We start from the raw sequence: 13,141 nt of genomic DNA on the forward strand, positions 1-13,141 counted from the left end.
AGTTAGAAAAGTAATTCTGAAGGACACAGTATCTATTGGAGATTGTAAGTAGTATTTTTTTTTGTTAAATAGATGCCTTTATTACAAAAAATTATAAAAACTTACATGGAATATCTACACATTTTTAATTCTACCAGTTGTACAAATCAACATTTTAAGGAAGTCAGTTTCAATTACATTACACGGATATAAAAAGAATCTGAAATCTTGTCGTTTGCAAGAAACTGCTACAACTACATTGTATATCATTGTACTAAAACACCTATAAAATGACCACCTGAATTAATCATTAATTATGTGAAATGTAATAATAGGTGCACAATATAATTTACGCATATGCAAGTGATTTTTGGAATTCCTGAGTCTTATCACGTTCTTCACTTGAAAAATGCAACACTTCCTATTCCGATCACTGATCCTGATCTCAGTTCCCAGGTGTGTTTTGTTTACTTTCATGCTGTAAATCTACCTGGGGTTCAGCATTAACCAGTAGACAACCAGTAGACTGAAGTGCTGCAATGCCTGTAATGTCTGAAGAGGAAAGCATGCTTTATCTCTCCTGCCACCCCCATGAGCGAGCATAACATGGGGAACTGAGAAGGCATATTCATATTGATCTTCTTTTTAAATCCTTTCTATATGTAGGCCTACGTTTGATTAAATTTTAAATGCATTAAACTGGTTTAAGTTAAAGTGTTGTGTGGCATAAGTTGTAATACTACTTGGTGTCACTTATGGGTGTTTCTAAGGGAAATTGTTTTTGAGACACATATTTTAAACTGAGAAGAATATGAGGAAAAGTTGGATTTACTCAGCAACAATCAGGAAATAAGGAGACTATTTTTCATTTAAGCATGCCATGTTTTAATTAAATATAAGAATTATCACCAGTGTAGTATCTCTGATTGAATATAGACCTAGATAACAAAATATGAATCCAATATAAATTCATTCATTGCTGTTATTTCATCTAAATTATCAGTTATGTTTAATATTTGAACATTAACTTGATACTTGATACAGTAACTTGAACATTTCACGTTTTATTTGCTACATTTTACCTTACTTCCTTATAATAAGGCGTATATAAATCGGGTGACAGGCTGTGCGGTTGTAAGATTACGCAATAATTTACAGCACATTGCGATTACAGGATGGGCGTGTAAGCATTGCGATCGCACTGCATGCTAGTTTACACCGTCCACAGGTTACCAAACCTTCTTTTCTTGTCGCAGTGCTGTAATAACTTTATGAAATAAACATAAAATAGAGAAGAGGCAGCAGAATGAGAATATCGTTTTACCGGTTTAAAATCTCTGGGGTGAAAGCAAACCAAGCCAAGGATGATGTATATGCACCAACTCAGGTAAGCAGCGCGCTTTGAAAACGTGTCAGCTGTAGGTTATATATTTACACACCCATACGAGAGACGGAGATTTCAGCTGAAAATAAACCTAAAATAGCCAATGTGCGGCAATTCCTTATTCAGACTTAAACTTTATTTGAACTTTTTCCTCATAGCGATTTTTTAAAACCCAGAGGAAACAGCCTTCACATTCCTAATGCAGTTTATGACAAAATGGCTGAATGCCGAAATAGTCGTTTCGTCTCCTAAGACGTAAACTATCCTTTTATATGCTATTTTGGTCAGCATTATTGTGCTTTGGTAATGGTAGGTTTTGGTATTAGGTTATTCCCCTCTAGGATATTTCATGTCAGGATTTTTTTTCTGGCAACGAATTAGTCCTATAATGTTAGAAAAAAATCTCAATTATTAACAACTGTTAAAAATGTTTACTGTTCTTTATTGGCACCATAGTGAACCACAGCAGTAATATCGTATGTGAAAACTACGGCGAAACTGTAATCGGTACTGAGGGAGAGAACTGGTCTGTGGGATCATAAACTGGTAAGCTGTGCTTTACTCTGGCAGCTGGTCTTGGTTTAAGATTAATGTAACATTTTATTGTTACCTCTTAAAAGACAATAACATGAATAAAACAAGAACTACTACCCCTCCTTTATGACCATTGCTACAACTTTAAAAAACCATACGTCTTTTTTGCTAGCTGGGTTATACTGCTGCAAGTAGTAGCTCGGTCAGTATTCACGTTTACTGTATATCTGTAGTCATCGTTAGTACTGCTCCTACTATTGCTAGTAATAGTGATTATTCACTGAGCCCACCTTGAGTTAAACGATTATTGGCTTTTTCAGGGCAACAAAAACGTCCATCCACTCCAGATAATTCCCCCCCCCCCAAAAAAAAAATCTATCTTCAGAAAGGTCATTTTTAAAATGTTTAATTGTCTTCAATCATCTTGTAAGGATTTTTTTCATTATGTTATCCAAAACATTCAGTCCTGTTTTACACAATATGTCCAACAGAGTGCCAGTCTAGGCCTAATTCTTAAAATGTTACTTTTATTTTCCAAATTAAACTTTTAAAAAGTAGTTGTTTGTTCTTTTCATAAAAAACAGCCTTATATAGAATAATTGCATTGCTTTTCCAGAATGATTACCTTATCTTTTCCTCTTGAAACAATCAGTTAAATAAAGAATAGACATGCTTTCAAATTCATTGAATTACCTTTTCAAAAACCTTCACACTATGCATAAAACGTATCCTTTTATTTACAGAGGAACACTTGATCTTTAACATGAATTTTCCACATTCACTTTCCCTATGCCTGGTAAACACTAAGTATTGATTCTGAAAGTTTTAGAAAAGTTTCCTAAACTATAGTATTTGGTAGTAATACATGTCTTTAGGATTACAAACTGATTCATACATCAGGACAAAATGTATCTAGAAATTCATGTACATGGATCTGTGTAAATGCCCTGTAGAGCTCAAGATTTTTCATTAAGTCTGTGAGTACTACAAGTGTAATTACGTCCCTCCTGGTCATGAAATTACATACTCCAAATAAAAAACAGATATTTGTTACAAAAGATTACAAACATAATGTTGCTCTGTTATATATTATTTTAGGATGAATATTGAAACTATATTTGCTTATAGTACATTTCCTTCTACTAAGTTAAATGTCCAGAAGGTAAGTTTTTTTGTTAAATTAAATACCATCTTCCTCGAATACTTCTAAGACCCTGATTGTTTAGTTCTCCTCTATGCTGTGTAGGTTTTATTGTGATTTTTCAGTAATTTATTTCTCTTAATTTTGTCCATAGGGACTGCAGGCCACCTTTAAGATGACCTGATGGAGCAGCCCTTTCAGTTTTTCTATCTTGTGGTAATAGGTAGTAGGAAGCCCTTGTGGGAAATGTTCCATAAGGTCACACTACTGGCAATGTGCATCTGGACACAGACGCCCACGGCCCTGGGCCTGGATGCCTGTTCTCCATTTCCCCGCTCTGCTGTGGATTTTACTGTTACTTACCCCATACTGTACTTTCAGGCACAGGGCCCCATACAGAACATTGTCATTAATGAGGATTTTATGGACGTTTATGTGGCATCACGCAATCGAATCGAGGCGGTGAATGCCGACCTGAGCAAGTCCTGGGAGTTGCGCACGGGCCCTGTCCGCAGCTCTGAGTGTGAGATTTGTGACCTGTGCGATATTCCCCGGGATATTGATGTGTCAGAGGACACTGATAACCAAGTCTTGCTGATGGATCTGCAGTCATTTCCTCCATATTTATATTCATGTGGGAGCTCCCAGCATGGGGTGTGTTATTTCCATGTGCTTGACCAAAAAGGGCAGCGGCCTTCTACCTCAACCTGCCTCTTTAAAGGGGAATCTAATTCTCCAGATTTCTGTCCGGATTGTGTGGCCAGTCCTCTTGGAACAAAAGTGAGCATCGTGCAGTTCGGTCAGATATCCTACTTCTTTGTCGCCGCCACAGTTAATGAGAGCGTTGCCCAGAGTTACGGCAGACAGTCTATTTCAGTGCGACGGCCGCTAGCGACGGAGGACGGATTTCATACAGACGTGCCAGCACTGACCGTACTGCCCGGCCTGCGTGATTCCTACCGCATCGACTACATCTACAGCTTCGTCACAGCGGAGTTTGTCTACTTTGTGTCTGTGCAGAGGGAGATGCCAGACGACAAACGCTCCCCGCTTCAGACTCGCCTCGGCCGGCTTCCGCGAAGCAACCTGGAGATGTGGATGTATCGGGAAATGGTCTTGGAGTGCAGCTTCAAGCCCAAGAGGAGGAGGAGAAGTGGGATGAATCGCGACATAATTTTCAATGCGATCCAGGCGGCACATTTCGGGAAGGCGGGCAAGGAGCTGGCGAAAGAGTGGGGCATACAGGAGACGGAGGACATCTTGTACGGCGTGTTTGCAGTGACTCCTAGCACCGGCGAGCCCCGCAAGCACTCCGCTCTTTGCCTTTTCCACCTCAGCAGGGTCAACAAAGACATGGAGGATGGAGTGGAAGCCTGCTGCCGTAATGGCACAGAGCGCCTGTCGCGAGGCCTCTGCCACTTCCAGCCTTGCATGAGTTGCCCCCATGAGGTACGTTTCCCTTCCATATGCTTACGTACATTACACCACTGTGCCATGTTTTTGTGTATAAGCAAGAATGTCAACATCTGCTGCTTTTGGTCACCATAGCAGGGATTTAAATATCTTGTGCAATAAATAGCTTTCCGTCCATCCATCCATCCATCCATTTTCTAAGTTTTCATAAGTTCATAAGTTTCATAAGTTTCATAAGTTTTTTAGTCTAGGTATCATACAACATTTCGTCTAGCACACTCAAAACCCTATGCAATAATTAACAAATTTAATATAGCCTGGAAAACAACTTTCATAATATAGTAGTTACTGGTTGATAACAGGCCTGTGGTCCTAGGCCCAGAAGATATCCGTAGCGGACTTGGTCACTAGCATGAAAACAGTAATTGGACAGATCATCAGTTTACAGCTAACATAGTCTGGAGAGCAGTATTTGCTTGAATATGGTGTGATTACAATATTTATTGTTATGTAAAAACAACGTGGAGCTTAAGATGTAGAAGGGGCTAAAAAGCAGAATGATGTATAATGATGCCAAACACTAAAGGCAGGAGTAGATATTTAATCATGGGTGTGTAAATGATAAAGAGTCAGTGCAGCATTCAAAACTGGGGAGCGGAATGGGCAGGGACACAAGGTGAGACATGCATGTATTTTAAAGATTCTACATTTTAACCTATTTAGCAGAAAATGAGGTTAGACAGTCCCTGCAGCTGTTGGGGTTAAAAGACTTGTTTAGGGGCCCAATGGTGAAATCACTCTGCAAATTCTGCGAGAATCCTAATCCACTGAGGCCCACACCGCCCCCAGCTGGAACATACATGTAATTGATTTAAAGAAGTAGGACAACATTAACAATTTGCCAATGGTTATTCAGTCCCAAGATCCCGCTGATGTTAGAGAGGATAGCTTTAAAAGTGCATGTCTGTTTCACAGCCGGTCCATGTTTTTGCTCCCTCCGAGCTCCCTGTCAGACAGTCCACATTTTTGCTCCCTTCCCCAAGGACCGGACTGAGAAACACTGCTTTAAACAGTATAATGCTAGTACTGCTTTGGACATGGAGCCTGGCTGGAGACACTGGTGAAGATCACATGCGTTGCACAACATAAACACACCTTGGATTCTAGAGACTGAATGCAAATAGTGGGTGGTGTGTTGCTCTGTTGATTTGGTCGACGTGATTAGAAGGTTGTCGGTTCAAATTCTTTGGCTAGCAGAGTGATTTCAGAGTTGGTTCCTTGAATAAGGTCATTAACGCCAATTCCTCCAGGAACAACTGCTTCTGATCCTCATTTCTCTATTGCTTTGGGTAAAGCACCTACTAAATAAATCGCTTATTTTCCCCATTCTTATTCCTTGAAGGTAATTTGCTATGCGTTTGTAAACCTATAAAAGTAGAATATTTAACCAACATAAAAAAAAAAAAAACTCCCCCAAAAGAAAATAGAAAAGACATGCTAGCTCATGTACATTGTGCAAACTTGTGTGCTGTTTGCCCTTGGATTAGCAGTTGAGTGGAACTGCTGAGGAGGAGGGGTGAGGCCTTATGGGTTGGAAGGAGCTGCATGAAACTACTTCCAGCCAGCTGCATTAATCACTATAGGATCAGATAATGATGTTAGAAACCATGACGCAGTTGTAAAACCATGTCCTCCCTCCCTCCCACTCATATCTCATTTTATTCGTGTGCTTTATGCATTTGAGAGGTTAAAAATTTAACCCTGTATTCAGGTACATCAATAACATAGATAAAATATTGAACTTACATCCATCTATCCATTCAACCTTCATCCTCAAGTCCCTGAGGGGGTCTAGAGCTTATTCCTGACGGTGCAGGGCACAGGGACTCTTTCACTTATATAATTCTAGTGGTTCTCATTATGTTTTAGCTGTTTAAGAACAAAATGATTATAGATAAATCTAAAATTTAAAAACAAAAAAAAAACATTTAAACAGTAGTATACATCACTTCATGGATGAGTAAAATTAGTGATATGGCAGCTTATTTTGGGGGATTGCGTTGCAAATTGCACTGAAGATACATTTTTATAAGGGGCTAATTGCTTGATCACCTTTGACTGTTGATACTCACACACACACACAGACACACACACACAAACACAAACACACAGGTTTGTAATTATATCTTTGAGGGGACTCTCCATTAATTTCTTTGGGGAAAACTCTAATCCCAACATGATGACCTTAACCCCTACCCAGCCCTAACCTTACCCATAAATAACAAAATATGAGACTTTTGGCATTTTTAGTTTTTGATTGCATTCACAGACCTGAAAAATGGTCCCCACAACATCAAAATAACAGGTTTTTATTATATTGTGGGGAACATTTGGTCCACACAATGTAATACAGACATAATCCACACACACACACACACACAAACGTACAGGCTGGAAGTTTGGGCCCACGCTCTGATTAAAAAAAATAATATACGATACCCTGCTTTTTCAGTCTTTTATTACAAGAAAATATTAGAAATACTTAAAACAAATGTAACTGACTGGTTTTGAAGTGTAATGCAACAATTAACTTTGTATTGTAAGTGCAATGTAAGAATACGAGTGCTTAAGTATGAGTTCCATCAAAATAACCAGCCCTTGCCTTTATCACAGCAGCACAGATTCACAGCATCCTTTCCAGCCATTTTTGGAAATAACTTGTGTCCAAACCCTCCCAGCACATTTTCAAGCATGCAAACAGTTCTTTCTCACTTGTAGATGCTCACTTTGAACTTGTTACTCTAACTTTCCTCCGTCTACAAGACCTGCTCCCAGTCTGGAATACTCTAGTGTTTGTGTTGTTTAGCCTACAGCAGCCTCTTTTTCTTGTTTACACCCCAAAGTAAAGGTTTTCTGGCAGCTACTCGACCATGTAGTCCAGCTGCTTTTAGTCTTTGCTTGGCTATATTAAGAGATTCCGATTTCCCTCTGTTCACATTAATTCGCAGCCCTTAGACCATTATAGTCATCTTCTGATTTCTTCTGCATGTCACAACTAAGTGTTGATCTTTGATGTCACTTTCCTTGCTTCAGATCGTTTCTGGTCACTTTCTTCCTGTCAGCCTTTGTCTATGTAAAGAGTTGGTCACTCCGTGCTTAGAGACATTTAACCTTCTGGCTATTTGACTATGAGAGAACCCTTCTGTACTCAATATTTCGATTTGAGCCCTCTGGAGCAGACAGTGCATTCAACCGCTCACAAACTGAGACAAGGCAGACAAATGGCTATCATTTAATTTATTAAGACACAATCAAGAGAGGCCAAGAGCAAATCAAGTTCTGACATTAGTAAATAGAATTCCAACATAAAATGAATGTCTATGCATTAAAGACAGACCTGATATGTCTTCTTCAAAACCAATAGTTTCAGCCGAAAAAATGTGTTACAAGCTGTAAAATACTGAAAACCGTTGTTACATTTGCTTGAAGTATTTCTAATATGGGCCCAAACGTCTGACCTGTAGTGTACATATACGCAGATCATATACAGTATAAGGCCTGTATTGATGACCAAAATGAATCAATTTTTGGATGAAAGCCTACACATTACAGGAAACAAAATTATTACAAGCAATCACAACCTAATCACACCAATGTTAATATGCAGTAGTGTGACTGAGAGAGGTAGGCAGAGTTATTCAAGTTTATTTATAAACCTGTGCTGGAGTAATGATGTCTTCTAATATTCCTGCATTCATATGTCCTAAAATTCTGAGTATATAGAAGAATGACACAAAAATATGAAGCAGTCCAGCAGTTATGCTTTTCTGTCATTTTTGCTGTATCTTGTACCTCTGGGTATCTGGGACATTCTTGCCAGTAGAAGCATAGATCATGGGAAATAGAATACTGCCGTCTGTTTCCTGTAGTCCACTTTCTTTGGGCACCTCAGCAGCCTGCTGGGTGTATTTTTTTTTCTTGCAGTGGCTACAAAACCAAATATGTCTGTCCTAGTAGCAGCATACAGCCTGAACATATTGCTTCCTGCTTCCTGTGTTCCATAAATGGTCTTCCGGCTCTGGTACATAGTCCAGGTCACATGCTTTGTATGTTTTTACTGTGTTCTTCTTCAGTACGGCCATCCTGCAAGTATACCTTTCTGTACTGCTCTGGCTCCATAGGAAAATTTGACAGTATCCAGACCCCAAGGCCATTTCAAATAATTGATTGGTAGAGTAAGCTGTTACTGGATTCTCTCACATAGAAATATTTAACTTTGGAAGCATGTTGTTAGTCCAGCAGTACAAACCATAATAAAACACTACCTTTGTTTTTAGCGTGCAACAGAAGTAACTAGGCAACATTAAGCAAGTTGTCTGGAAGTAAGAGGTGTAGCTTTATAGCCTGCAGGCTGGGATTATATGCGCTGCAATCTGTGTGCTTGACTTTTGAAGGTCCAAACATCATTGACTTCCTGTGCACACAGACATTCAAAAAACAGTAATCCAAGAGGAACTGTCATTGATGTAGACTGTAATTGTCTGCATTTTAATTTTAATTTCAGTTCAGTCCTAATTTTTACTCTCACCAGATCTGTTGATTTGAAGAAAAAATTCATAATGAAACAGACAGGAGAATTTTCATAGCACTACATTCACCCAGCAATTCATAGCCTGACTTATGTAACCTTGCCAGTTAAATATCCATATTTGAATTGATTTCAGGGGTGTCATCGTTTTATTTAGTAATCGTTCATTTGTAAATTTCAAGTATTAGCAATGTAATGCTTCTAAAGAAATGTTTAATTCCTATCAAATTCATTTTACTTTTTTGACTATCGATTCAAAAAGCCAGGCATTTGCTTTTATCAAGTATTCACAAATATTTGCAAGGCATGCCTGGGAAAAGAGGAAAAGAAATTTGAGTAGACCCTTCTTTGAGGAGATACCTACAGTAGTGAATAACATGGACATGCCATCCTGATAATACATAGCGTTTAATATGGAGTTGGCCCACCCTTTGCAGCTGTAACAGCTTCAGCTTTTATGGGAAGGCTGTCCACAAGGTTTAGGAGAGTGTTTATGGGCATTTTTGACCATTCTTCCAGGAGAGCATTTGTGAGGTCAGGTACTGATGCTGGATGAGAAGACCTGACTCATAGTCTTCACTCTAGTTTATCCCAAAGGTTTTCTATCAGGTTGAGGTCAAGACTCTGTGCAGGCCAGTCAAGCTTCTCCACACCAGACTCGCTCATCCATGTCCTTATGAACTGCGCACTGGTGCGCAGTCATTTTGGAACAGGAAGTTGCCATCCCTAAACTGTTCCCATAGAGTTGGGAGCATGAAATTGTCCATAATGGCTTCAAATGCTGCAGCATTAAGAGGTCCTTTCACTGGGCCAAGCCCAACCCCTGGAAAAAAACCCTGCACCATAATCCCCCCCTCCACCAAACTTTACATTAGGCACAATGCACTCAGGCAAGTACAGTTCTCATGGCAACTGCCAAACCCAGACTTGTCCATCGGATTTCCAGAAAGAGAAGCATGATTTGTCACTCCAGAGTCCAGTGCTCTAGAGTCCAGTGGCGGCGTGCTTTATACCACTGCATCCGACGTTTTGCATGCACTTGGTCATGTAAGCCTAGGGTGCCACTGCTTGACCATGGAAACCCATTCCATGAAGTTCTCAACGCACTGTTCTTGAGCTAATCTGAAGGCCACATGAAGTATGGAGGTCTGTAGCTATTGACTCTGCAGACAGTTGTGTCTCAGCATGCGTTGTCCTCACTCTGTGATTTTACGTGGCCTACCATTTCGTGGCTGAGTTGCTGTTGTTCTCAATTGCTTCCGCTTTGTTATAATACCACTAACAGTTGACCGTGGAATATTTAGTAGTGAGGAAATTTCATGAATGGACTTATTGCACAGGTGGCATCCTATCACGGTACCACGCTTGAATTCACTGAGCTCCTGAGAGCGACCCATTCTTTCGCAAATGTTTGTAGAAGCAGTCTGCTTGCCTAGGTGCCTATGTGCTTCATTTTATACACCTGTGGCTATGGAAGTGATCGGAACACCCAAATTCAATGATTTGGAGGGGTGTCTCAATACTTTTGGCAATATAGTGTATATGGGCTATGGATAATCTATCACATAATTATTGCCATTTAATTGTTGTCATATCTTTATTTTTCTCCACTGTGTTTATAGAATAACAGATGAACCTGATCAGGGGTGTAGCAAATTGGTCATGGACCCAGGGGCAGATGTGTCTTTTGGGCCCTCTCTTCATTCTTATCATATTCATACACAAACTCATAATGGTAAAGTACACCCACTGGCCACTTTATTAGGTACACCTGTTCAACTGCTCATTTAAACAAATATCTAATCAGCCAGTCATATGTCAGCAGCAGAATGTGCAAAATCATGCAGATGCAGGTCAGGAGCTTTGGTTAATGTTTATATTCATTTGGTTAATGAATGAGGTGATTCAAGTAACTTTGAAGGTGGCATGGCTGTTAGTGGCAGACAAGCTGGAATGAGTATTTCAGAAACTGCCGATCTACTGGGATTTACACACATAACCATCTCTAGAGTTTACAGAAAATGGGACAAAAAAGAAAAATATCCAGTGAGCGGTGGTGCTCTGGGCAAAAATGTCTTATTGATGGCAGAAATCATTGAAGAATGACCAGTCAAGCTGACAGAAAGGCAACAGTAACTCTAACCACTTGTCACAACTAAGGTATGAGGAAGAGCAGAGGTGGACATTTCAGGTTCAGAAAATAACAATCCAGACCAAGATTTTGTTAAGCCAACCACTTACAGAGTATAAAGAGTCACGGTCACAGAGTGCTCAACTGGTTGGTTGAAACTAAATCTTGGTCTGGATTTTTACATTCTAAACTGGAAATGTCCACCTCTGCAGAAGAGCACCTCTAAACACAGAACACGTCGAACTTTGAAGCAGATGGGCTACAGCAGCAGAAGACCTTTCCAGGTGCCAATCTTTTCAGCCAAGACCAAGAGACAGGCTACAGTGGGCACCAAAACTGGACAGTGGAAGATTGGAAAAAATGTTGCCTGGTCAGCAGATGAGTCTCGATTTCTGCTGCAACATTCAGATGGTAATGTTAGAATTTGGCATTAACAACATGAAAGCATGGATCCATCCTTGTATCAACAATTCGGGCTGGTGATGTTGGTGTGACGGTGTAAGGGATATTTTCTTTATACGCTTTGGGCACCATAGTACCAATTGAGCATTGTTTAAATGCCACAGTGTACCTGAGTATTTTTGCTGACCATGTCCATCCCTTTATGATCACAGTGTACTCAGCTTCTAATGGATACTTCTAGCAGGATTATTCACCATGTCACAAAGCTCCTATCTCAGACTCGTTTCTTGAACATGAAAATGACTTCACTGTACTCAAATGGCTTCCACAGTCCCCAGATCTCAATCCAATAGAGCACTTATGAGATGTGGTGGAATGGGAGATTTTGCATCATGAAGGTGCAGCCAACAAATCTCCAGCAACTGCCTGATGCTGTCATGTCACCATTGACCAAAGTCTCTGCGAAATGTTTCAAGCACCTTGTTGAATTTAAGGCAGTTCTGATGGCAAAGGGGGGTCAAACCCAGTACTAGCAAAGTGTACCTAATAAAGTGGCAAGTGAATGTATAATTCACATAGAAAGCAGTTAACAATAGTCAGTATTAATACTACTCACAGATGCAGTCCACACAAAGTTATCACCTCAAGCGTGCAGCAGCAAATGAAAAAATGTGTCAGGACAGTTAGATACTTAATTACTTCCAAATCTGTCTGTAGTGTAAGTAGGGGTGTAAATCACAGCTTTCCTTGCGATACGATACAGTATCGATTCCTTAAGCCAGCGGTTCAAATTATTTTTTTGATACCTCAGAAATTCCCACAATGCGATACGATAAGATTTGATTCAGTTTGATACTGGGGATAGTAGTCGAAATTTCACACAATCCTTTACATTTCAATGGATTAAAAATATAATTAGCATTTTATCATATTTTATTGGGAACTGTAAACAAAATCTAATGTAGTCAAGTATGTCCCATAAATCAGGCAAAATAAAGTGCAATAAGGTAAAAATAAAAACTTTGGATGGATGTAGATTAACATGGTGAATAATTTATTTTGAATCAAGTCTTCTCCAGACAAATATAAAAGTGTAACAAAAAGTATGTCCATAACTGTCATGACCTGCTCGTATGACCCTCTTGTGTGCTAGAGGCTTCTTACTTGGTCCAGCTCCCCCATTCATTTTTATACCCTTTCTTAAGTTTAGTAGAAATAAATTGGAGGCTAACTAGGCGACTCGGTAGCTTGCAGCAGCTGGCGCGATTGAACGCGTCATCCATCCTCTATTTTTTATGCCATACGATCTACCCACACTACCTTTGCGATCGACCAGTTGATCGTGATCGACGTATTGGGCACCCCTGGTACGTCGGAGTGGATCATGAAAACAATACTGGAACAGGCCAGAAACTAAAAACGCATGTATCGATATTTATGCGGTCACATCGATGCATCGGATCGTTTGCCGTTGAATCGATATATCGATACAAAACAATGTAAGTAATACTGAAGGCAGAAAGAAATTTCCACAAATCTCATGCAATAAAAGGAAATAATTTATAATTT

At 39.6% G+C, this 13,141-nt stretch overlaps 1 protein-coding gene across 4 annotated transcripts in view; it reads left to right on the forward strand.

Moving 5' to 3' along the window:
* Positions 1–13,141, forward strand: part of LOC111840572 (macrophage-stimulating protein receptor-like) — a 28,637-nt gene continuing 15,496 nt past the window's right edge. The window contains exons 1-3 of one of the 4 annotated variants that reach the window (XM_023805537.2): positions 1,133–1,366; positions 1,820–1,909; positions 3,193–4,487. In XM_023805537.2, coding sequence (XP_023661305.1) covers positions 3,222–4,487 — 1,266 coding nt within the window. In that variant the 5' untranslated portion in view covers positions 1,133–1,366; positions 1,820–1,909; positions 3,193–3,221. Of the gene's footprint in view, positions 45–1,130; positions 1,367–1,819; positions 1,910–3,192; positions 4,488–13,141 lie in introns of those variants that run through there. The other 3 variants (XM_023805538.2, XM_023805539.2, XM_023805536.2) reach the window with 3 other exon arrangements.

This window comes from Paramormyrops kingsleyae, chromosome 6 (genome assembly GCF_048594095.1).
Source record: "Paramormyrops kingsleyae isolate MSU_618 chromosome 6, PKINGS_0.4, whole genome shotgun sequence".
Classification (NCBI taxonomy): Eukaryota; Metazoa; Chordata; class Actinopteri; order Osteoglossiformes; family Mormyridae; genus Paramormyrops; species Paramormyrops kingsleyae.